This window comes from Phocoena sinus, chromosome 4 (genome assembly GCF_008692025.1).
Source record: "Phocoena sinus isolate mPhoSin1 chromosome 4, mPhoSin1.pri, whole genome shotgun sequence".
Lineage (NCBI taxonomy): Eukaryota > Metazoa > Chordata > Mammalia > Artiodactyla > Phocoenidae > Phocoena > Phocoena sinus.
In genome coordinates this window covers 136,995,043-137,021,758 of record NC_045766.1, presented here as the reverse complement: position 1 = coordinate 137,021,758, position 26,716 = coordinate 136,995,043, and the positions used below count along the sequence as shown (strand labels likewise).

The following is a 26,716-nucleotide window of genomic DNA, read 5'->3' as shown; positions in this document are numbered from 1 at the left end:
ATGTGGGATCTTCCCGGACCGGGGCACGAACCCATGTCCCCTGCATCGGCAGGCGGACTCTCAACCACTGCGCCACCAGGGAAGCCCCCTAGATCCAATTTTAAAGTCCATTTCTGCCTTGGCTTAAAGGTAGGCTTATTGATTTAGATGCAGGACCACTTGGAAAGAGCTACTTGTATAGGATGAGAAGTAAGCAGACAAGCCTCCGCCTTGCGGGTTTCCTCATTTCCATCCAAGCCATCATCTCTGTGAACTCGTGGCTCTGCAAACTAGTGTTTCTCCAAGAGTGGTCCAGAAAGCACTAGCATCAAAGATAACTTATTACACAGGCAGATTCCCGAATGTCACCCCACTTACTGATTCAGACTTTCTGGGGCGGAGGCTAAGCCTTCTGCAAGTTAGCAAGCTCTCTGGATGATTCTGTGCACACACCAGAGACAGGACCCCTGTTAAGTAAAGTTGCTTTGCTGGCTTCTAACCACAACTGAGATTTCTCACTGCCGGGTCCTCATAACCATCCTGAAAAAAGGTTGAAGGGGGTCTCTTCACTCAACTTCAGAGACAGCACGAAGTCCAATTGCAGATGATGGAATTCAGCTTCTGGAATGACGACTATACAACTTAACAAAACATGTAAGCATGGTAAGATACTACGTAGTGATTCTCACAACGTCCAGTTGCCCCTTAGTGTAGAATGGGTGGACTCTTCTTTGATGGTGTTACTTTTCCATGTTCACGGGTTTGTGTGTCCTACTAAACTGCAAATCGTACCTGGCAGAAGGCATTGTCTTACCTCAATTTAATTCCAAAGGCCAGATTCTGTCTGGTCTCCCAGGTTGTTGTTCAAAGCTTTTAATTACAGTCTTCATCAACCATCTCGATGAATCCAGCTACTTCTACTTCTACATTTAACTGGGCATAACACAAATGCTAGAAAATAAGGCTTGTTCTGCTTTAAAACACCTCACCACCCCTTGAGAGGCAGGAGCCAGCCACCTGCTCTGTGCCGAGGCTCTGGGAGGAGCTGTTTCAGCAGGAAGCCCGCTGGGCGGGGTGGCCTCAGAAGCTGTCTCCCACCCGGCACCACGCGGCAGCAGCCCTTGCAGTGTTTTCCTGTTTAAACTTCTCAGCCCTGGGCTTGAGAACATAGTGCTCTAGAGCAAGACAGACCTAAGCTTCGGTTCCTGGCTCTGCAGACTTTGGAGAACTGAGGAACAGTCCCTACCTCTCAAGGGGGTTAGGAAATCACCCATGTGACGCGCTCAGCACTATGCCTGGCCCCTGGGAAGCACTCCAGTGGTGACGACCATTCATACCTGCTCATAAGGGCTACGTCCCCACCACACCCTCCTGTAGCTCCGTGCGTGCCAAAGTCTGCTTTGTTAGAGCACGGGACCCAGCACACTTCTTGCCCCCAGAGAAGTGGCACTTTGGTCCTTGGGTTGGACACATGGCTTAACTTCTTCTGAGAGGAAATGAGTCACAGCGGTCGTCTTGCAAGTGGGAAGGCAAAAAAGAACTGTTGATTTTGCTTTTCCTCACCCTTAAAAAAAAAAATCTCCATTTTCTCTTTTAAAACTAAGACAACATGGTCAATCAACTGTACTCCAATATAAAACAAAAAGTTAAAAGAGAAAAAAGACATAAAAGACCCCCCAAAAAAAGTCAAGTGAAAAAAAACAACTATATAAACCACAGCGGGAGCACAGAGAGGGTTAGTTGCTATAACCCTGAGGGGTAGTTACAGTCGATATTTCTATTGTATAGATGAGAAAACTGAGGAACAAAGTATACGTCCAGCCTAGCATGTGGGTAAAGCTGAATAACAAACCCAGATTGAATTCAGAGCCTATGCCCTCACCCGCTGTGGTGTGTACACTGACAAAAGACTTACATATACATCACATTTATAAGACTTCTTTCCTAGTGTTCTATGATAAACAGAGATGTACTATTAAATCCCTTTTAAGATTTCTATTAATAAATAAGGATTAAATTTTATATGGTATTGACCGAGACCATTAAGCTGTTTTAGATACTGGAGAGGAAAAAAAGAAAAAGCAAAATTTGTAAATCTAGGTACAGATACAAGAACTACCTTTCATGGCATAATAGCTACTGATGATATAAATAAGCTATTAGTTTTGTTGTCAATTTTGATACGTGATTATATGTACCCACCTTGATGTTAACTATTAATCAGCATATGGTTATCTCCTCACAACCTGAATTATAGGGAAATCATCATATAAGTTACATTGAATTCACAATTCTACACTTCAATATTTAACATTTTAGTGACCAAACTTGCAAACGATTTTAAAGATACCCCCTCAACACACACAAAAACAACATAGTTTCCATGTAATTATTTATTTTTTTTATTATTTTTTTTTGGCTGTGCCACACGGCATGCGGGATCTTAGTTCCCCAACCAGGGATCAAACCCGCGCTCCCTGCAATGGAAGCAAGGAGTCTTAACCGCTGGACCGCCAGGGAAGTCCCTCCATGTAATTTTTAACACGTATTTGTATGAATACCCATATATGGTGGTGCTTTTTGATACTTACTTTTAGCCCTTATTTAGGGAACCAAGTGGTTCTGTGCTCCCCATATCCTATCTTGGGGCTAGTGACACAAATTGCTTCTGCAGTGTTCACAAACTAATACGTAGTAGAATGTTAGGAGAAACTTAACCAATAATGTTGGTCAAGTTCCCAAACACCCTTGTCTATAGAAAGGATGGATCTGAGAGCACACATTAGGTAGGACCGTTTGCATCGTCTGGCCCGGAAAATGAGGTCATGGAACGACGCCCTGGTGGCTGAAAAGGGGACATGAGCTAGGCAGGCCTGGCAGGCAAGCCCCGCGCACTGGCGCAGAGTGGGGGTGCTCACCTCAGAGGATGGGCACCAAGAGGGAGTCTAAATAAGGAAGTTGGCATGAGACAAAGAGGCTCGAAAAGAGTGGGATGACACGCTGCCAGCCTGGAGGAGTCTGTGCCTAGGAAGGGATTATTTTCATCAGCAGCAATGTCTGCAGAGAGGTAAAGAGATCCCAGAAATGACAGAGTAATAAGGAAGCGTCCAAAGAGTGAGTTTCCCTGACAACAGTTTCAGGCATCAGAGGCTCCATGACCACGCTGATTGCTTTATGTTCAATGGAAAGTGCTGGCCAGGCACACCGGGGTGCCATAACTAAGGCTACAGCTGTCAGACATTTGAAAACTACGTATTTCTTACCCAGCAGAAGAGTGTGAACATGTGATTTTAATGGGCATGAGTGAAATACAATGAGACATCTGCAAGCTCACACCTCTGCTGAATAGGCAGTGGTAACGGGCAATTAGTATTTTCAGAAAATAAAATATTTTCATTTAAAAATGTGGTACCAAAATAAACGTTTAAAGGGACGTATGTGAGAAAGGTTAAGATAATAGTCAACAAGATTTTTAGAGGTGTACTGACACGGACCCATATATCTGCAACAAAGTAAACAACTCTCCGATCTCTTCATCCTTTACTTTATATTACAAATGTTGTGCCACCATTAGACGATATATTAATTTTACTTCTTTACGTAAATTGAGGAAGAAACATAAATTCAGATCTAAAAATATTACATGGCATTCAGGGAGGTGTATTTTGGTGCCTACCAGAAAAATGATCTGAAATTTACTTTCAAAACTGAGACACACTTGTTTAAAAGCACTATCCTGGCTCCTTTTTTGTTTTGAATATATCCTGTTTTTTCTCGAAGTCTCAGTAAATGGATTAAACAAGTTCCGGCTTACAAGGTTAACATTCCAGATGTTCCAAAAAATCGTATTCAACACATTCTTCCAGTTGCTTCAAGACCCTTGAGCTATCTGCGACGGGCGACTCCACAAGCAGAGGCCCTCGGGTGTCGGTAGGCAGTTTACTTTGGGTTTTAAAAGCACAATTCAGAGTCTTGAAGAATGGCGTCAACTGCCTAACGCTGGAAAGAGAATGCTGGCGCAGAAGAGGGAACTCGCTCTTCACGGTGATCTCATCGGAACTGCTGATTTCCTGCAAAAAACCCACAAGGACGTGGCTTTGCTAAGGGTTAGAGATGCACGCGAGGCACATGCAGGCGGTGAAAGCTAAGAGACGGGTCCTTTATGAAATTCGCAGTCAGCGCTGATGGTAGCAGCATCAACTCAAATCCTAGGTCTTCAGCTGCCATCTTCCACCAGGATTTCACCCTGAGCCCACCCCGCTGGGGCCACTGTCACCTCTCCGGCAGGCTCTTCCTCTGAGTCACAGAGGGACTCTGTGGGCAAGACTACTTCTACAGGACTGTGTCACCCAGAGGCTTTACCCCTTAGCAACTGGGATGAGAAAGTGACATACAAATGCTAAAACAAAGATGAAATTTATAACCATCTCCAAGTTTGAATATTCAGTTAGGAGGCATTCTGAAAATTGTTCAAAGTCATTAAAATCAAATAGCATATGAAGTACTTCACTCACTGCCTAGCCTTTCTCCCCTCTGCCACAAATATAACTGTTAAAAAGGAAAACATTTACCCCATATTTTAATTTTAGAAGTTCGAGAATCCTGACAGTGTGGGGTTTGCATTCTTGGTGATTCTCCTCTAGCTCCGACGGCAAGGCAGAGCCCGCTGTGTCTACTTCTGGAACAAATGCCCACCTGTAACTGGAGGAGAAAAATCTGAGGTCAGGCATGCTGGCTTGGAGCCCACTTAAAGAGTCATAAACAGTTTTACTGAGATGTAAATCACATTCACCGGTTTAACGGGTACAAACCAATAGCTTTTGGTATATTCACAGAATTGTACATCCATCACCATAATCAATTTTAGGATATTTTCATAACCCCAAATAGAATCCCTGTTCCCGTTAGCCCTCACCCCTCAATCCACTACACCCCTTTGATCTAGGCAACCACTCATCTATTTTCTGTCTGTACAGATTTTTTTATACTGGACACTTCATATAAATGGAATCACATAATACATGGTCGTTTGTGCCTGGCTTCTTTCACTTAATATTGTCAAGGTTCATCCGTGCTGTGGCATGTGTCGGTACTTCATTTCTCTGTATTGTAGAATATTTAATTGTATGGATACACCACATGTTATTTATCCACTTGTCAACTGATGGACATTTCTCTACCTTTTGCCTATTACGATTAATGCTGCTATGCACACGCATGTACATTGGAACTCACTTAAAAAAAAAAACAACTTTCTTTTTTAGAGCAGTTTTAGGTTCACCCAAGATTGAGCAGAGAGTACAGAGGCTTCCCACTTGCCCTGGGGCCTGCTCCGCCGTGCACAGCCTCCCTGACTACCAACACACCCACCAGAGGGGTACATTTGTTACAATCGATGAACTGACACGGACTCAACATCATCACCCAAAGTCCAGAGTTCACCTTAGGGTTCACTCTTGGTGCTGTAACTTCCATAGGCTCGGACAAGCGTGCAATGACATGTAACAGACGAAGTAGTTTCACTGCCCTAAAAATCCTCTGTGCTCTGCCTCGCTCTCCCCTCCCGCCTGGCACACACTCAGCTGTTTACTGTCTCCACAGTCTTGCCTTTTACAGATCATCATAGAGTTGGAATCAGACAGTATGTAGCCATTTCAGATTGGCTTCTTTCACTTAGTGTTTCTAACCACAAACATTTCTACATGATTTCACTCTGTAGGGGAAATAGGACAGAGAGAAGTGGCATCTGGGGCCAGGCATGAAATTAGACAATATGAGCAGCTGTGTTAAGCCTACAGGAAACGTGAGCCCACAAGGGCAGAGCCAATCGGAGACGGCAAGTTCCATTTATTTAATTAAAAACAAAGAGACAAAAACATTATACAAACCCAGTGAGGATCACCAGTGGGTGACTCTGTTTTATAAGAACCCAATAGCAAAACCCACCTAAACACACACACACACACACACACACACACACACACACACACACAGAGAGAGAGAGAGAGAAAGAGAAACCCGTACATAAACACTACTGTGAGCCAAATCCCCCAAAACACAGATGTTGCAAGTAATGTGAAACTTGGTATTCTGAGCAGGCTCCTCGGCCACTAGCAACCCATGCTGTGGCGTCTCATATATTGTACAGGAAAGAACAAGTGAAAGTGCTCAAGAGGACAGAAAGTCATCTGCTTCAAAGAAGACACGTGGTCTTCTCTGACTTACATCTGAAATAGCGGCATCTTGTCAGGTGGAAAAGAAAGTGCTGTGTCCAAGAATTTGCAAGCTGATAAGTATAGGATAAGTTCACTCTGGGGTATCTCCCCCATCGAGGGCTCATTTCCATCAGAGACTGAAACTTTTATTCTGTTGATTTTGTTGCTGTTTCTGTAAATTTGCAAAGAAACTCTTGTTATAAGTTCATTCACCTCTGCCGTGGTCCTTTTGCCTATGCAATGTCCCTAAGAAGGTTTTCCTTTTAAGAAATGGTCAGAATAGCTGGTCCCTTCACAACTACTTCAGGAAAACAGTATTTAGTGTTAGATAGCCCTGCGTCTTAAGGTGATGTCCATTAACCTTCATATATGTGTGCAGACTGCTGTACTACTTACCTCAACGATTCATCGTCCTCTTTCAGATCTTCTTCAAGCTGTATGAATGTCTGAATCTTTAAAAAAAATGTGAATTCAAGTTACTATTTGAGAGAGAGTAAACCTAGCTTAATGTTTAAAAGTTATATGTCCATAAGAAATAGCAAATAAAGCAAAAGAAACAATCAAAAAAATGAAAAGACAAACTATGAAATGGAAAAAAATATCTGCAAACCAAATATCTGATAGGGTAATATCCAAAATATATAAAGAACTCATACAACTCAGTAACCAAAAAAAGCAAATAATCCAATGAAAAAATGGGCAGCATTATTTGCAGTAGCCAAGACATGGAAACAACCTAAATGTCCATCAACAGATAAACAGATAAAGAAATTGTTTTATATATACACAATGGAATATTATTCAGCCACGAAAAGGAGGAATCCTACCATTTCCAGCAACATGGAAGGACCCTGGGGGCATTATACTAAGTGAAATAAGAAGAGAAAGGCAAATACTGTATGATCTCCCTTATAAGTGGAATCTAAAAAAATAAAACAAGGAACTTCCCTGGTGATCCACTGGTTAAGACTCCGTGCTTCCAATGCAGGGGCCATGGGTTCAATCCCTGCTCATGGACGTTAACTAAACTTACTGTGATAATCATTTCATGATATACTTCAGTCAAATCAAGTTGTACACCTTAAACTCACACACTGCTATATGACACGTATCTCAATAAAATTGGGGGAAAAGAAACAGTTTAAAAAATAGCAAATAGGAAAAAAATTTTAAAAAAATTAAAAAATAGCAAATAGGGAGTTCCCTGGTGGCCCAGTGGTTAGGACTCAGCACTTTCACTGCCATGTCCTGGTCGGGGAACTAAGATCCCGAAAGCCACATGGCACAGCCAAAAAAAAAAGCAAATAATATCAAACTGTACAGATTAATTGGAATAACTGACGTTGAGAGAGCAACTAGGATAAAATATCTTTATTTAAGCAAGAGCTGACTATGCACTACCAACTTGATTGAAAATTCTGCAGATAAAATTAGATATATATGAAATATTATTCCTGAAAAAGCATTTCTAAAAGCTCCAATTTTGCTTTCAAGAGTAAAATATTTGCACTTACCAATTCAGAGACCATTATTGGCCACAATGAAGTCAAATGTTGAGCAGATATTCTTAGCAGCAAAACTCTGAAAAAAAGAAACATCTGAGCAGCAGCTATGGATGTCTGTCCAACTCTGAGATTGTCTGTCAGGCGTTCTAAGGAAAGAAGATTTTAGAGATGTCACACAAATATGCAGTTTGGAGTTTCTCACTAGACAAAGAGGAATAATAAAATTGCAATTGCTTTGACATTTGATGAGAACCTCATACATGAGATGGGTGTTGGGAGAATGGTTCTGTGCCCCGTGTTTGGCCCCAGCACTGTTCTTTGTGAGGCACGGCAGTTTGTGGCTTTTGCTAAAGAAGTGAATCAAAAAAAAAAAAAGAATAAAAAAAAAAAAGAAGTGAATCAAGTTCCTCTTATTCCCCTGCTGCAGCTGAGTAGAAAGGCAACAACTTCTGGCTCAAGCCAGAAATCCAGTGTGTGATCAAAAACATGTAATTATTCTTCTAAGAATATGAAACATGAGACACAGAAACTGAAGAGTCTTTGGTGAGTGAGGGAACTACGAGATCATATAGATTGGTTGGCAGATGACACTATATTTTGGGGGTGAGGAGTGGCAAGTGAAGTGTGTGAATAAAATAGAATTATTCAGTAAAGTTTAGATTTGATGACCATGACAAAAACTTTAATTCCTGCAGGAAAAAGAAAAAAAGGTAAACTCTCTAGTCCCTAACAGTCTTCCCCACTTCTCCACTGAAATAACTGTTTGCAGAATGTGATTTTTTCCCATAATTTAAGGTTTCTTAGGAAGATGACAAATTGCCGTAGGAAATAGCTGAACTATGGTCATGCCGCTTAAGATTCGCTGTAGTAAATTAGTAATAAACTTCTCTTTACTTGAGGTAGCTTAAATGAGTTTTGTTTTGTTTTGTTTTTGCGATACACGGGCGTCTCACTGCTGTGGCCTCTCCCGTTGTGGAGCACAGGCTCCGGACACGCAGGCTCAGCAGCCACGGCTCACGGGCCCAGCCGCTCCGTGGCATGTGGGATCCTCCCGGACCGGGGCACGAACCCGTGTCCCCTGCATCGGCAGGCAGACTCTCAACCACTGCGCCACCAGGGAAGCCCTCAAGTGGGTTTTTACTTCTTGCCTTTAAAAATACTCTGACCAAATGAAGGATCGTGCATAGATCAGACACATGACAAACAGGTTGGCATTTTTAAAGAGGGGTTTGTGCTTTTGGTTCTGGACAAGATGGAGTAAGTATAATACATCCTATTTATCTAACTGCAAACAAACAAACAAACAAAAACCTTGAACAAAAATACATAAACCAACTATCAGAAAACAGGTGAAGGAAACGTGGCAGGACTGGGTAGGAACCTTTGGACTTAAGGAATGACCTGGAAGTGGGTTCCATGTGGTTTTTAAATTTTTTATTTTATTGCAGCTTAGGCAATTGAAAAGAACGTAACCTGGAATGCCAAAAGTCTCAACTTGAATGAGAAAAGATACCCAAAAGACACCAATGCAGAGATAATACAGAGGTTGGAATTATTGGAAAAGGATTTTAAAGCTGCTATCTAAAAATACTCTAATAACCAATTATGGACACTTGTAAGAAATAGAAAGTGTCAGCAAAATAATACAAGACACAAAGAAAAGTCAAATAGAAATTTTAGAACTAAAAAATAGAATCACCAAGATAGAAAAACTTACTGCTGAGCTCAAGAGCAGAATGGAGATGACAGAGGAAGAGGGGAATTCAGGACACAATCAATAGAAATTATGTGAGCTGAACAAAGGAGAGAGAAAATATCAGAAAAAAAAAAAATGAACAGAGTCTCATAGACCAGTGGGACAACAAAAGAGCTAACATTTGTGCACTGGAATCACAGAAAAACAGAAAAAAAAAGAGTATAGGTTGGAAAAATATTTTAAAAATAATGACTGAAAACTTTCCAAATGTGGTGAAAGACATATATCTACAAATAAAACAAGCTGAGTGAACTCTAAAAGGGATAAAACCAAAGAAATCATGTTCAATCACATAATCAAACTTCTGAAAACTAAAGACAAAGAAAAAAATCTTGATAGCAATCAGAGGGAAATTATACATTACCTAAAAGGGAGAATAATTCGAATAATAGCAGATTTCTCATTAGAAACCATAGAGTCAGAAAGAAGTTGCCATTTTTCAAGTGCTGAAAGAAAAGAACTTCAACCCAGAATTTTTCTATTTCCAATGAAAACATCCTTCCAGAATAAAGGTGAAAGAAAAAAAAAAAAACCAAACCAAACCAAGATGAATGAAGGTGAAAAAAAAAGGCTCAATGAAGGAGAACAGTGCCAACAGATTTGCACTAAAAGAATGGCTAAATGATGTTCTTCAGACAGAAAGGAAATGATAATGGTAGGAAATATGGAACATCAGGAATGACTAAAGAGCAATAGAAAGGGTAAATAAATGAGTATAAATAATATCCTTTCCTCTTGAGTATTTATGTTGGACAGTGAAAGCAAAAAGTGTACCTCTATCTCCTTTGGTTCTAGTATGCAAATGTAGTATTTCAGACAACTATATAATATGGGAGAAGAGAAAAGCAAATGGTGGTAAAATATTGATACTAGTAGACCACAGTAAGTATGTATATTCTATGTTCACTGTAATCCCTAGAGCAACCACTGCAAAAAGCTATATAAAGAGATATACCCCCAAACCACTTTAAATAAATCAAAATGGAATGCCAAAAAAATGTTCAAGTAACCTCAGGAAAATAGGAAAAGGGAAACAAAATGAATGAAAAACAAGGAACAAACAAAATAAATAAAATGGCATAATATATCCTGACATGACATGTCAATTAAAAGAGATTGGTTGAATGGATAAAAGGAATGACCCAGTTGTATGCTATCTTACACAAAACTCACTTCAAATATAACAATATGGCTTCCCTGGTGGCACAGTGGTTAAGAATCCACCTGCCAATGCAGGTCGGGACACGGGTTCGAGCCCTGGTCCAGGAAGATCTCACATGCTGCGGAGCAACCAAGCCCATGTGGCGCAACTACTGAGCCTGCAATCTAGAGCCCGCGAACCACAACTACTGAGCCCGCGTGCCACAACTACTGAAGTCCGCACACCTAGAGCCCATGCTCTGCAACAGGAGAAGCCACCACAATGAGAAGCCCGCACACCACAACAAAGAGTAGCCCCCGCTTGCTGCAACTAGAGAAAGCTCGTGCAGCAACAAAGACCCAACACAACCAAAAATAAATGAAATAAATAAATTTTTAAAAAAGATAAAACTACTTAAAAATATATAACAATATAAGTTGGTTAAAGGCAAAAGGATGGAAGAAGATACAATATGCAAACATTTTAAGAAAGCTGGAGTGGAGCTATTAATATAGGACAGAATAGACTTCAGAGCAAAGGAAAGTACCAGGGTCAAAGAGGGACATTACACAGTGGTAAGGTCAGTTCAACAAGAAGATATAACATTCCTAAATGTCTGTGCACCAAACAACAGAGGTGTAAAATACTTGAAGAAAGAACTGCCGGAACTCAAAGAAGAGTAAGTACTGACAACTGTAGCTGAACTTCAACATCCCTATCCCATGACTGATAGAACTCCTAGGAAAACAGTCAGTAAGGATATAGAAGCACTGAGCAATACCTTCAGGCAACAGGATCTAATAAACACTTGTAGAACACTCCACTCAACACCAGCAGAATACATCTCATTACGTGCTCATGGAACATTCACCAAGACTACTTTACGACCCATGATATAACCGAACTTCAACAAATTTAAATCCTACAAAGAATGTTCTCTGAGCATAATGGAATCAAACTGGAAATTAATAACAGAAAGATAACCAGAAACACTTGGAAATTAACAAACTTCTAAATTAGATATGGGGTGAAGAAGTATCAAAGGAAATAAAAAATATAAAGAAATGAATGAAAATTACAAAATACCCGATTTTGTGGGATGGAGTTAAAATATTGCTGAGAGGGAAATTTATAGCACTAAATGCTCACATTATAAAAGAAAACACTCAAATCTATAATCCAAGCCTCTACCTCATGAGACCAGAAAAAGAACAAAATAAAACCAAAGCAAGGACAAAGAAGGGCATAATAAAAAGCAGAAATAAATGAAACTGGAAACAAAACAAACAAAAATAATGTAGAAAAATCAATCAAATTAAAATGTGGTTATTCGAAAAGAACAAGAAAAGTGATAAACCTCTAGAAAGACTGACCGAGAGAGAAAGCAAATTACCAACATCAGGAATGAAAGGAGTATCTCTAAAGACATCAAAAGGATAACGAGGGGGGCTTCCCTGGTGGCGCAGTGGTTGGGAGTCCGCCTGCCGATGCAGGGGACACAGGTTCGTGCCCCGGTCCGGGAAGATCCCACATGCCGTGGAGCGGCTGGGCCTGTGAGCCGTGGTTGCTGAGCCTGCGCGTTCGGAGCCTGTGCTCTGCAACGGGAGAGGCCACAACCGTGAGAGGCCCGCATACCGAAAAAAAAAAAAAAAAAAAAAAGGATAACGAGGGACTTCCCTGGAGGCTCAGTGGTTAAGACTCCATGTTCCCAATGCAGGGGGCCCGGGTTTGATCCCTGGGCAGGGAACTAGATACCACATACATGCTGCAACTAAGAGCTCACAAGCCACAACTAAGAAGCCCATGTGCCGCAACTAAGGAGTCGGCGAGCCGCAACTAAAAGGAGACCACCTGCCGCAACTAAGACCCAGTGCAAGCAAATAAATAAATATTAAAAAATAAAAACGTAAAAAAAAAAAGGATAATGACATTTGAATTACTGTTTAAATGGGAATGCAAAATGGTACGTCCACTCTGGAAAACAGTTCGGCCGTTTCTTATAAAGTTAAACACACGTTTACCATAGAACCCAGTAAATAAACCCTTGTGCATTTATCGCAGCTTGCAGGATCTTAGTTCCCTGACCAGGGACTGAACCTGGGCCCTCTGCAGTGAAAGCACAGAGTCCTAACCACTGGATCGCCAGAGGCTTTATTTCTTCTTTTTTTTAAATTAATTTATTTCATTTATCTTATTTTTGGCTGCACTGGGTCTTTGTTGCTGTGCGTGGGCTTTTCTCTAGTTGCGGCGAGCGGGGGATACTCTTTATTGCGGTGCGCAGGCTTCTCGTTGTGGTGGCTTCTCTCGTTGTGGAACACAGGCTCTAGGCGCGCGGGCTCAGTAGTTGTGGCTCACGGGCTCTAGAGCGCAGGCTCAGTAGTTGTGGCACACGGCCTTAGTTGCTCCACGGCATGGGGGATCTTCCTGGACCAGGGCTCGAACCTGTGTCCCCTGCATTGGCGGGCGGATTCTTAACCACTGCGCTACCAGGGAAGCCCCTAGGCTTTATTTCTAATAACCAAAAACTAGAACAACCCAGATGTCCATCAGGTAAATGGATAAATGAACTGAGGTACATCCATAAAATGGACTATGAGTACTCATTAAAAAAGATCAAACTCTTTATACACCCATGAACATACCCCACTTGCCTTTGGATGGATCTCAAAAACACTGTACTAAATGAAAAAAGCTAATCTCAAAAGGTGACATTTACGTAATATGTATGATGTATGATTCCATTTATATAACATTAAAGTGATGGAGAACAGATCAGCGGTTTCCAGGGGTTAACGCTGGGTGGAGGGTGTGACTATACAAAGCAGTGAGTGACGTGAGGGTGTCGCTTTGTAGCGAAGGAAGAGTTCTAAATCCTGGCTGTGGTGTTGGCTACAAGAATTTGTATGTGGGAACTAGACACACAGACACACACACAAAGAATGCATTGTAGAAACTGGTGAAATCTGAAAAAATCTCAAGTTGAGTTATGGTAATATTCCCACATCGATTTCCTGGTTTTGATGAGGGACTATGCTTATATGAGATGTTATCATGGGGGAAGCTGGACGAACAGTACACGGGAACACCAGGTACTATTTGTGTAACTTCTTGTGAGTCTTAATCTACTTCGAGATAAAAAGTATTAAAAAAAAAAGTGGTTTGTACACACGGGGCATATTTCATATTGATGCTCCAAATAAAAGCTAAATTCGTGACATTATTCTTCAGCCAAGATGATCTAGTTTAGAATCTCTAATATTCCTTTCTTAGCTGAGTGATAAACCTTACAAGCTTAAGGAGTCCTGGTGGGCAAAGCCAGAGAAAGCCCTGAGCCAGAATCTCTGCACCACTGTCAAGGTTGCAGAACCTCGTTTAGGCTGGCCACATAATCTTGCTGAGCCCATTTCCCATCCGTGAAACTCACTTGCCTCAAAGGGTACCTGCTAAAGAACACAGCCTACTGTTGGGAGCCAGAGGGCTCAGATTTCAGTCCAGGGTGTGCCAGTTAGTGGCAGTGCAACTTTACGCAGGTGTTAATCTCTCTGAGCACCGGTATCCTGATGTAAAAATGGAGCTAATAAAGGACAATGAAGAAAACTTAAAAGATGGGAAGGACTTCAACAGACCTGGAATGAGCCACGCTCAGCAGCTTAGAGGGAACAGAGTGTTCCCTCTAGACCTTTCTGATCCCCTCATCAGGGTCCTTTGTAGCCTGTCCTCCTTTCATCCTAGACAAGCAGCATTTTATCGTCCCTCCTGTTTAAAAAATAATTGCTTTGAGCCGATTTACTTCTTTTGAGATCAATGCAAAATTTATGCCACTACGAGCCAAGATGTGAGTAGCTGCTCAGTTCTGCACCGAGTGCATCGATCGACCTCTTCCAGTGCTACCTGATGGTGATCAGTTGGGGGTGAGGACCCCAGAGGAGAGCTGCCAGACCTTCCCCATTCCTGCCTCTTTTGATTTGGTCTCAACTATTCACCGGGGTGTGCAACTCAGGAGCTTCTGGATGCCTCTGCTCCCTTGACTGGGGCGTCATTGCTCCATGGGGCCAGTCAATGTCCCGAGACTGTCAGAGAACGTTCTGAATCCCATCACCCCAGGACCTTAGGGAAGCTGGGGACGATGACAATACAGAGGCAAGGGCTTTGCAAACTGTCAGTTAGTAAAAAACGGAAGGGGGTAAACATGTTTACTTTTTCCTTTTATTTTTGTAAAACAAGGACTCAAACAGGTATTTTTATTTTATTTTTTATTTTATTTTATTTTTTATTTTTTGGCTGCGTTGTGTGGAATGAGGGATCTTAGCTCCCCAGCCAAGGATAGAACCCGTGCCACCTGCAGTGTAAGTGCAAAGCTCTAACCACTGGACTGCCAGGGAAGTCCACTCTACTTTTTCAAACATGTAGTATTTTTTTTTTTTTTTTTTGGCGGTACACGGGCCTCTCACTGTTGTGGCCTCTCCCGTTGCGGAGCGCAGGCTCCGGACGCGCAGGCTCAGCGGCCATGGCTCATGGGCCCAGCAGCTCTGTGGCATGTGGGATCTTCCTGGACCGGGGCACGAACCCGTGTCCCCTGCATTGGCAGGTGGACTCTCAACCACTGCACCACCAGGGAAGCCCCATGTAGTATTTTTTTTTTAAAAAAAAAACAGCACTTGAGCTATCCAAAGTGGAGGGTATTTATTTGGAGAAATTCCTCTTTCCCCAAGGGCCCCCAAACTATCTCCTATTTAAAGTCAGCATTATGCTGACTTTCATATCTGTTGTATGTATATAATATTATGTTGCCTCTACTTCTCTCTCCCTCTCTGAGCCATGATTTCTCAGAATTGGGTGTTTACACCCTGCCATAGTCAGATTCTCCATACCACTGATTGAAAAAGGCCATTGTCTGTTCTCTTCTTGTTCTACACATCTAATACTGTCTCTTTAGCTCTCTGGGCCTCACCCCAGGTTTTAGGAGAGTGTGTGATGGGACATGGGGGAGAGAAGGCGCAGGTGTTTCTCCCAAAGTGAGAAGGCATGGGGCTTCCCTGGTGGCACAGTGGTTGAGAGTCCGCCTGCCGATGCAGGGGATGCGGGTTCGTGCCCCAGTCCGGGAAGATCCCACGTGCCGCGGAGCGGCTGGGCCCATGAGCCATGGCCACTGAGCCTGCGCGTCCGGAGCCTGTGCTCCTCAACGGGAGAGGCCACAACAGTGAGAGGCCTGCGTACCGCAAAAAAAAAAAAAAAAAAAAGTGAGAAGGCATGGCAAGGATTGTACAATGCACTGCCTACCATGCTCTCCTGCTGAGAAAGTGAACTTCATACTGCGCTTCTGGACCACTGTCTGATGGCCAGGTGCATAAAGCACCATCACAGGTGCCGCCTGTGAACTAGAGGAAATGTGGTTCCCGTTGTTCTTTCTCCCCTTTAAATCCTGTAAGTATGCAACGAAGTTCAGCTTTGACTCTGCACTGAGCAAAGTCTCTGGAGGGCTGCCACCACCTTTAACGGCATTCCTGGCCACTCTCTGATCTAAGCAGCCTCCTGCTAGTATTTCAAGTAAGGATTTGTCAATATCTGAAGATTCACTTTTATACATTTTAAGTATTCAAGACGTTAGGTCATGAACATCTCCTTACCTACTTTACAGGCTGAAATTATGTCAGTAGAAGTATAATGGTATTTTCATTGTTGCAAATATAAAATACTGTCATAATTAATACCCGCGAAAGCTGTTAATGTTTTGACCTAAAATAATTAAGACCTTTCAAGTGGTTAATCAAGTAGGGACGCGGGCTGAGAATTAATAAAAATATTTAGGAAAAACACATGCTTTGTGAGCCGACAGATATTTATAAGAGCATTTTTTAAGAGGGTAGAGCAAGAGATTTATATCATAATTCTATGTGGAAACAACCTGAATGTTCAACTGGTGAACTGGTAAACAAACCACAGAATGGAATACTACAGATAAATAGCAATAAAAAGAAATAAGCTATTGATAAATACAACAGAATGAATGACTCTCAAATACAAAAGAAGCCAGTCTCAAAGGCTATATACTATCTAATCACATTCACATTTATAGGACATTCCAGAAAAGATGAAACTATATGAACAGAAAGAAGATTCAGTGGTTGATAGGGTCGGGGGTAAGGGGAGGAGATGCCTTCTGAGGGGCACGAGTGAACTTTCTGGGGTGATGGAAATGTTCTGAATCTTGACTGCAGTAGTGGTTACGTGACTACATGTGTTTATCAAAATTCATAGAACTGTATAGCCAGAACTGTATGTAAATTATACTTTAATAAGTCTGAGCCCCCCAAAAGGATTTACACCATAATTCTAATATTTGTAAAATTGTTTGTTATACTAGCCTTCATGATATTTAATACAATTCTTAAAAGCTTGTTTATTTTATTATATTCCATTTAGGCTACGTGTCTTAAGGAAAACACATTCCTGTTTGAGAGTTCTTTTGTATCTTGGAGGAGGATGAATTCAAACAGAATGCTCACTTCGCCAACTCAACATTTTATGAGGAGGGGGAAAAACCTTTAAAACCGTATAACATCCACAATCATTCATTTTTGAGGCAGACAAATACCGCGAGTATGAAGAAGAGAAAAGACTGCTAAGGAAAAATCAGGTACTTCTCCAAAATCTTGCTCTGTCACTGGCCTCACTTAGTATCCACACTGCAGGAGGGATCCAGCAGGAGACAGTGCTGAAGAAGCACAGCCAGACTTTAAAAAACAACTTAATAAAAACTAATAGCCTTATAGGACTTCCCTGGTGGTGCAGTGGTTAAGAATCTGCCTGCCAATGCAGGGGACACAGGTCCAAGCCCTGGTCTGGGAGGATCCCACATGCCGCGGAGCAACTAGGCCTGTGCGCCACAACTACTGAGCCTGCACTCTAGACCCCGCGAGCCACAACTATTGAAGCCCCCATGTCTAGAGCCTGCGCTCTGCAACAAGAGAAGCCACCGCAATGAGAAGCCCGTGCACCACAACGAAGAGTAGCCCCCACTTGCCGCAACTAGAGAAAAGCACGTGCATAGCAACAAAGACCTAACACAGCCAAAAATAAATAAATAAAAAATTTTTTTAAATTTAAAAAATAATAGCATTATAATAATTGATTTTTGTCTTGCCTTTTAAAAAAATGTATTTATTTCTATGTTATTTTCAGCTGTGTTGGGTCTTCGTTGCTGTGCACGGGCTTTCTCTAGTTGTGGCGAGCGGGGGCTACTCTTCATTGCGGTGTGCGGCCTTCTCATTGCGGTGGCTGCTCTTGTTGTGGAGTACGGCCTCTAGGCACACAGGCTTCAGTAGCTGTGGCACGTGGGCTCAGTAGTTGTGGCTCACAGGCTCCAGAACGCAGGCTCAATAGTTGTGGTGCACGGGCTTGGTTGCTCCGCGGCATGTGGGATCTTCCCAGACCAGGGCTCGAACCTGTGGCCCCTGCATTGGCAGGTGGATTCTTAACCACTGCACCAGCAGGCAAGTCCCATAATAACTGATTTTTAAAATAAAGTTTCAGATTTACTGATATATTTCCAAAGTTCTTCTACAATCACCTCTGCTGAGTACTCATTTAACGTCTGACCATTCCGCCAACACCTGCCCTGGGCCCCTCTGGTTTCCAGCCATGTCGGCCACTCTGGGCCTGTCTCTTTTTTGGGGGGTGGGCTGGGGGAGGGCAGGCCTTCTTACCTTGGATCAGAGGAAGGTAAAGGTGGTACTGATCAAGTTCTCCACTTAAGACAGCAAAAGCCTGGCGCTTTAGCAGCATGGCTTTCTGCTCAAAACTTGAGAACAATTTTAAAGAACTGCTCTGCATGGCTGGAATAAATAGAGCAAATAAGTTCCATTTAGTGAGAACACTACAATGAGAGGTAAGTGATGAGAAATTCCTACTATTCCTATCTTCCCTGGTGAAAGACCATGATCTTGATTAAGGGCATGCAGTTGTTACTCAAGTATTTACATTTATGAAAGTTCTTATTTCTTTCATGATACTGAGGGATGGGGTATTTGAAGAGGATATGAGGTACAGGAAAGTACTCCTAACCAATTGTGGTCAACTTATCATTACTTTCAAAAGTATTTTCTCCACTATAAAACTGCAAAAAACGTAGTCGAAGGCATTCGTGTCAAAAGACTGGAAATAGGAAGGCTCATTCACGTAGTCCCGACATATTCTGCACATCACATTACACTCTGGCTGAAATGGCACTAAAAAAGGTTTGAGCTGGGCTCTGAAATACGTGGTAAAAGCTGACTGTGACCAAAAGGAATCGGTCCTTTAAAGTGTGACTTATGTGCACATAACAGAAGAACTTACTCATTAAATCTTTAAACATTGTTTTCTCATGAGTCAGAAGATGGTCAATAATGGACTTCCAACTGGATATTAAAAAAAGCAAAATTAATGAAATATGCAAAGGGTGACAGTCTGATTAAAAGCATCAAGAAAAGAACATGTCCCTTTAAGATGTATTAAAAACTGCTTTCTGAAAAGTTAGTGAAAGGGATGAATAGTTTTTATATAAGGAAACGTTAAGCAAAAGCTTTTCATTTATAACCTTAACATAGGGAATAATGAATAATTCCCAGCTCACCATAAAAGAAAACACAAATTGTCAAGGTACCTTGGCTTTCACAAGGGTTGCCCTTAAATGTGTTCACACAGATGATGTCCATACACTTGTGTTAATGGAAAGAATGGGGGTTGTGAAGACAAATACCACTAGTTCTCAACGGGTTCCCCACAGTGCAACAGGATTACAGCCATGGCCGCTGGTGGTGGCTGGGCAAACCCTCAGCCCACATAAAAAAGCTGATCAGTCTCCACCGTCTCCCCCTGCCATTAATGAAGACCTGTTCAGTCAAGCCAGGGGCAGAGTTACGAGTGGTTCTGTTGACCTCCTAGAAAAAGGCACAGCTAGTTCATCCTGTGCCTGTGATTCCACGGATCTCCAATGCCCGCGCAGAGCCTGGCCAGCCTCAAGGTCTCAGTGAGGACTCGGGGAGTGTAAGCCGAGAAGTGGGATAAGGACACCGCAGTGTCACCATGGAGCCCCGTCATCTTAATGCTGGTCAAGCATTTTGTGATTACAAGATAAAGTAGTACTAGACCAAGTACCACTGGAACCCCATGCAATGCTCTTCAGGAAAAATGTGCTCTCTTACTTGAAATTCTTCTCCTGATTGAAAAAAGCCACCTTTGTAGTTTTTAGAAGACTTAATTCTGTTCCCAGAAATACACAGTTAACCTGTGAGTGGTGTCCTATGATTTGGGTTGATGCTAGCTCTGCTTCCATTTCAGGAATGAGAATTAATTACAGAAACCCAAACACTTTTCCACTTGAAGACTCAGGGCATGTTTCTTTTTTTATCAGGACAGCATTTCTTACTGCACACAAGAAGTGTCCATCTGGAAGAAGGCCGGGTCCAAGAATAATTCCAGGACTTCTTTTTTCCAGGCTCGTTTCGTGTAGGCATAACCGCTTAGAGAGCTCAGCAGCTGGGCGCCAGCCCGGAAGCTGGGGGCATTGTAGGCACTGAAAGGGGTGGGAAGGGGAAAGGGCCCAGGTCAGAGATGGTGCAAGGAACCCCGCTGGACACATTTCCCATAAGCTACCTTTCCACACGTGGGTGGGGTACAATGGAGAAGGTGGCGTTACCTGTGATTGCGTAAGTAAGGAAAAACATAGTAAAGCAAACGTGAGATCAACGGCACCGCTCTCTCCTTCTCATCACTTCGATAAACCATGTCCAGGAGGGATGCCAGAACCTACAAGGACAGGACCGCCAGAAAACAGAAATCTCCTAAAGCAGGCGGCAATACAAAATTTAGTCCTCGGGGTATACACAGCCTAACAAGAAAACTCCACGGGGCAGCTTGAGGTCAATTCTGGCTTATGAACTCACCCGGGACGGTGCAGCCCGTGCGCCCTGGCCCCTGAGAATGAACGCCCTCACAAAGCCTCACTTCTGTGGGGGGATGACAAGCCAGATGCATATGTACCTCTGCCAGGAGGGAGAGGGCTTGCACGCTGTACACCGAAGGGGCAGACGCGGACACCATCGCTGAAGCGGCAGCAGCAGCACCTCCTGAAAGAGGCATGTGTGTTTTAATCAGGACAGTAGGTCACCATTTATGCCCCCAAAGCATCAGATGAACTTGAGTCATGAGCTCCCGCCTTTCACACTGACTCTGTACATACGTACATGTTACGTATTCTTCTCTGCTAACGTGTTCAACTTCAGCAACTAAGAATCTGGGTATTTTGATCAAATAAATCAGCACCAACTCACTGTCTTCCTCCCCCCTTCTATTCTCATCACCATTTTTGGAGCTTCAACATCCCCTCTAACATCCTGGCCTCTGAGCCCCTTAGTCTTTTCTTTTCCGGCAAGCTTTTATTTTGTTCCAGCTCAGCCAGCCACTGTCACCATCACACCCTTGACCTCATGAATTTCCGAAGTCTCCATTTCCAGCGCCCTACCGTGACCACATCTTACCTTTCCTGCTCACTTACTCCTGGAATGCTGCTCTGACAATTTCCTGAAACCTTGCACAAGCCTCCAACCCCCTGAGTTCACGTCCCTAACTACCTATCAATCTCCCCAGGTCTTCACTTTTCTATATCCCCACCCACACCCGTGGTCTATCGTCCACCTTGCAAACATCCTTCACTTTTTCGCTTCTCTCTCCCTCTGAAGCACTCACCTAGAAAAATGCAAAGCTGGCTAAACCCAATGATTGCCTATGTAGTTCTGTGCAGCTAAATGCTCCGGAGAGAACCAGACTACTCTGAAACAGATCTCACTTTACTTCATGACCGTGCAACTCAAAAATGACCTGATGCTACTAGATAACCCTCCCCCATGCCCCTCAGCGCTGTGCTGGCTTTCCTAGTCTCCAACATAGTTCTTTCACCTCCTCCCTCCATAACCATCGATACCTGTCCCTCCTCAGCTGGTAACCTCATCTCATATTTCATTTAGAAAATTAATGTAAACAAACAGAAACGCCCTCAGTTTGGCCGCTATGCGTTATTAACCTGGAACATTTATATCCGTGTTCTCTGCCTTGTCTCCGGTTTTGTTTTGTTTTTTTCTTTTTGCGGTACGCGGGCCTCTCACTGCTGTGGCCTCTCCCGTTGCAGAGCACAGGCTCCAGACGCACAGGCTCAGCGGCCATGGCTCACGGGCCCAGCTGCTCCGCGGCATGTGGGATCTTCCTGGACCGGGTCGTGAACCCGCGTCCCCTGCATCGGCAGGCGGACTCTCAACCATTGTGCCACCAGGGAAGTCCCATGACTTTGGTTTTTGGTTTAAACAATTGATTGAGGTGGAAAAGTCTGAAGCAAGAACATTTTGGAGAGGGAGATGGAGCTTGGGTTTGCACGTGTTACATCTGAGATGTCTGGGAAGGAATCAGAAAAGGTCAGCAGCGTAGGAGGAAAAACCAAGAGAACATGGAGTCATGGAAACTATGAGAAGAGAGTGTTTCCAGAAGCACTTTCCAGAAGCACAGTGTTTCTGGAAACACTCCAGAGAGTGTTTCCTGTGCTCTGCAATGGGAGAGGCCACAACAGTGAGAGGCCTGCGTACCGCAAAAAAAAAAAAAAAAAAAAAAAGAATCCACCTGCCAACGCGGGGCTTGAGCCCTGGTCCGGGAAGATCCCACGTGCCATGGAGCAACTAAGCCCGTGTGCCACAACTACTGAGCCTGCGCTCTAGAGCCCGCGAACCACAACTACTGAGCCCGCGAGCCACAACTACTGAAGCCCGTGCACCCAGAACCCGTGCTCCACAACAGGAGAAGCCACCGCAACGAGGTGCCCGCACACCGCAACTTAGAGTAGCCCCCGCTTGCCCGCAACTAGAGAAAGCCCGTGCTCAGCAATGAAGACCCGACGCGGCTAAAAATAAATAAAACAAACAACCAAACAACAAAAACCCCAAAGTCATCCTTGTTTGCCTTTTTTTCCTTTAAACTACCACTTCCAATCCATCGGCAAGTTCTGTTGACGCTGCACTCCCACCAGTCCACCTTTCTCTAGAGCGCGTGCCTCTAAGCCAACATCTTCTCTTGCCCAAAGCACCATGAAATGCTTTTAACTGAACTCCCAGTTTCTGTTCTCGGTTGCTGCAGCCCGCGTTGCTCCCAGCAGCCAAACTGATGTTTTCTGAAAACTGAATAAGATGCTGTCACTGCTCCAAACACTTTAATGGTTTCCCACAGCAAGCGGGCTGATGGCCAAGCTCTTAAGCGTGCTCTGCATCAAGCCGGACAACCTTCCACCCCCGCTCTCGCCCTGACCTTGCATGACCACGCATTAGGCTCCAGCCAAGCTGATCTTCAGGTTTCCTGGGCCTGGCCCACTCCCACCTCAAGGACTCGCCATCCCCTCTGGGTAGCGCCTTCCCGGATCTTTGCATGGCTGCCCCCTTACCTTGTATTTCTCAGCGCAGCTGACACTTCCTTGGGGACATGTTCTGCAACATCTGAAGTGGCCCCCAGCCCCACTCCCATTAAAAAAAAAAAGACTTTCATTTTGGAGTAACTTTGGATTTCCAGAAGAGTTGAAAGATACCTTTGTTAATTTACTTTGGACGATCACCTCCCGCAGGCCCCCGACCACGAGAGCAGAGGCCCCGCTGCATCTAGAACACAGTGCATGGCACACGCCAGACGCAAACGTACAGGAAAGACCCTGCACGTGCACTGCACACAGAAGAACTCTAAGTGGAGAAACACATCATGTGAAGCCTCATTCTGTTCCAGGATTTAGACGGCCAGTATGCATACTTAGTTTGTTCAAGACCGAAACAAAATATAGTGTATGATCCAAAGAGCCTTTTGGTACTCTATCATTTGCTAATTAAGTCTTATTGAGAGCCCCCAAATCACCTCCAGCTTTGGAATTCTATGCTTTCCGTTTTTAAATAAAAATCAGGTAATCATTTTACTACAGTATTGTCTTGAGGTTAAATTTAATTACTGCACAAAAGCCAGGCCCAATGACACCTGACTCAGCACAGCTCAGCTGCACTGGGGGTGGAGAAGCAGTTTACTCCCTGTATCAGTACCTACATTGGGAATAACTGAGGGCAGATGGGCCAAGGAGTTGCACAAGCTCTCTTCCCCTAGAACCACAACTATAATCATAACTGCAGCCTGAGAAAGCATAATTGTTGGTTTACATTAGTAAATGATAGCATACTAGTTATAGGATCTTCATTACAGAGTAAAGTATAATTATTTTCTTATGTAAACCACAAAACTAGCTGTCAAACAAATATGGCAGAAGTAATGGAGGGGGTACTATGGCCTGTCTGTCTTAACACCATCCTTCCTCCTCCTGGCAAGAGAAGCATCTCTTGGGTGGGAGCCCATTTCTTGGAGATCCGGGGCACCAGCCTCTCCTCTCCTCCTCTGGGTCAGCGACAGGCCCAGAACAGCCAACCGGAATCTTTGCATGAGACTTGATGAACTTCATCTGAACACCTAGCTCTCACTCTGACTAAAACCAGATGTAGATGCCTGGGCTTTTCCTGTACATGAGCCAGAAAGTTTTGTGCTGCTGTGTTTCTACACGCCTGAAGTGGGTTTCGTTTACTTTCAAGAGAAAAGAGCCCAGACTTCTTGACACACCTTCCTTTGTATATTAAACACCACAAATTCAGCTTTGCTTCTGCTGATATAACTACCGCTAACAATAATGACAGAGGTCATAAAATATGACAGAACTAGCAGCTTTTGAACACTGACCTTGTGGTGGGCACTGCGCTATGTAGTTCCGACTGAGAACTTAGATGTAATTTTTTTGCTCGTGTTAATAAAACTGAGACCAGGGCTTCCCTGGTGGCGCAGTGGTTGAGAGTCCGCCTGCCGATGCAGGGGACACAGGTTCATGCCCCGGTCCGGGAAGATCCCACATGCCACGGAGCGACTGGGCCCGTGAGCCATGGCCGCTGAGCCTGTGTGTCTGGAGCCTGTGCTCCACAACGGGAGAGGCCACAACAGTGAGAGGCCCACGTACCAGAAAAAAAAACAAACAAACTGAGACCAAACTGATTTTCTTGTCCAGTGTTGAGCGACACTGGGACTGGGCATACTTTCCTGTCTGTGTTAAATAATACCGAGAGCTTGCAAAAATAATTACTTGCTCTAAGATATGCCTAATTCTGAAAGAAAAACTCAACCAACTAAAGTGGCTCACTTAACAAAACGAGCAGCATCTCATCAACATCCACTTCTGGACCCTTGCCTAGTGCTGTGCCCACCAATGCAAAGGTATCTTATTACTAACTCTGCCCCAGTCCCCACCTGGAAAGATCTGCCACAAACAGCTCAGCCAAGGCCCTACAACCTTATAAATATCCTCCCCAAACTTCCCCTAGAGTTGAGACACCCCTATGACCCAGCCAAGTTTCTCCCTCACTGCAGCAGGTCTAGTAACCTGAGATTTGCTTGATGATACATTCGTCCGGCGGTCTTTAGGGCACCGGCAATTGACAATCTACCCTGTTGCATTTAATTCAGACTGCTCAAGAGTATCTGGCTGATCAGTGGTCCTCCGAGTAAACAGATGAGTCTCCTTTGAGAGTCCCCAGACCATTTTCCTAGGAAGCTGTAACTAACTGTAAGGCTGGGCTGTGTCTACTCTGTGTGGCCTCCATGATAAAATCTGCACCACCCAGGCAATGACCAAACACAAGGGTCATCGAGAGGCAGGGGTGTGTTGGCCAGAAATGAAATACAACATCAACTGCCTGACGACAGTTAGCTGGTTTACTAAGTTTTCTTTCCACGGCTCCACAAAAAGAAAAACATACATTCTCCTATTCTTTATCCCACACAGATTTCTATCACTGAGTCCGTGCAAATTACCTTGGGAAGTTACTCTCTTGGACCCCCATCTCGGCTCAGTGAGGGCTTAACACGGTATCATGGGCCACTTGGGACCCTTCCAATGGAATCCTATTGTTCAGTATACATACAACGTATGTTGTAAGAAGTAAAGCCAGTTTACTTTTAAGGCAAATCTAGACCCACTAGGGGGCATTGGGCATTACTTTTTTTTTTTTTTTTTTTGTGGTACGCGGGCCTCTCACTGTTGCCTCTCCCGTTGTGGAGCACAGGCTCCGGACGCGCAGGCTCAGCGGCCATGGCTCACGGGCCCAGCCACTCCGCGGCATGTGGGATCTTCCCGGACCGGGGCACGAACCCATGTCCCCTGCATCGGCAGGCGGACTCTCAACCACTGCGCCACCAGGGAAGCCCTGCGCATTACTTTTTGACCCTTCTACACCTACCGTGTAAATCTTCCTCATCATCAGATTCTTCTAGAGAGATCTGAGGCCGAGCCTTCACTTCCAGGTTTCTGCTCAGCCAGCTGGTTTGTTCCAAGGAAGAGCCAGCAATGTTCCCGACAGCTTCTAGAATTTTTTGAGTGACTTCCTGAGAGTAGTCAGGAGAAAGAAGAAAGGAAGTTAGTTAAGGAAAAGAATCTTAAGTGCCTAAAATAGCACCATCCGATATAAATATAATGCAAGCTGCAGCTGTGAACCATGCAGGTAATACCAAGTTTTCTAGGAGCTACATTAAAAGAAGAAACAAGTTCATAATGTTTAACACAATATAGCCAACAGAGTATCAACATATAATCAATATAAAATTGTTAGTGAGGTTACGCATTCTTTGTTAAGTCTTTGAAATCTGCTGTGTGTTTACAGTTACAGCACATTCAGTTCAGACAAGCCACATTTCAAGGGCTCAACAGCCACTCGTGGCTCAGGCTACTCTCTGGCCAACTTGGGTAAAACAGAGACATAGGAAGTCACAGCGGCACAACGCGTTTGGCAGATTAGATTTCCGGTTTCTTTAGGACCATGGATTCTTGCTAGAAATGCATCTTTGAATTATACAAGAAACAAAACTGCACAAATTAAATTGACTCGAGGGTGAAGTGAGGAGTCATCCGAATCAGGAGTTTCATGAGGAACGAATTTGGTCAAGTAGCTGGGACAGAGGTAGAAACACTGAGCGGGTACCATCGAGCGTTGCCAAGTAAGAGGGGCTGTACGTCCCTGACGTCTGAGAACTGAAC

The 26,716-nt window shown here is 43.7% G+C and overlaps 1 protein-coding gene across 8 annotated transcripts in view; it reads right to left on the bottom strand.

Moving 5' to 3' along the window:
* Positions 1-3,502: 3,502 nt before the first annotated feature.
* The window catches only part of DOP1B (DOP1 leucine zipper like protein B), a 110,755-nt gene continuing 87,541 nt past the window's right edge, over positions 3,503-26,716 (bottom strand). For 6 of the 8 annotated variants that reach the window (XM_032630347.1, XM_032630348.1, XM_032630349.1 and 3 more), the window contains 11 exons: positions 25,923-26,067; positions 20,620-20,705; positions 20,276-20,385; positions 20,006-20,152; positions 18,934-18,995; positions 18,303-18,431; positions 7,709-7,845; positions 6,591-6,646; positions 6,205-6,366; positions 4,551-4,680; positions 3,503-4,049 (listed from right to left, as the gene is read on the bottom strand). In XM_032630347.1, the coding sequence (XP_032486238.1) occupies positions 3,798-4,049; positions 4,551-4,680; positions 6,205-6,366; positions 6,591-6,646; positions 7,709-7,845; positions 18,303-18,431; positions 18,934-18,995; positions 20,006-20,152; positions 20,276-20,385; positions 20,620-20,705; positions 25,923-26,067 (1,416 nt within the window). In that variant the 3' untranslated portion in view covers positions 3,503-3,797. Of the gene's footprint in view, positions 4,050-4,550; positions 4,681-6,204; positions 6,367-6,590; positions 6,647-7,708; positions 7,846-18,302; positions 18,432-18,933; positions 18,996-19,240; positions 20,153-20,275; positions 20,386-20,619; positions 20,706-25,922; positions 26,068-26,716 lie in introns of those variants that run through there. The other 2 variants (XR_004349670.1, XR_004349671.1) reach the window with 2 other exon arrangements.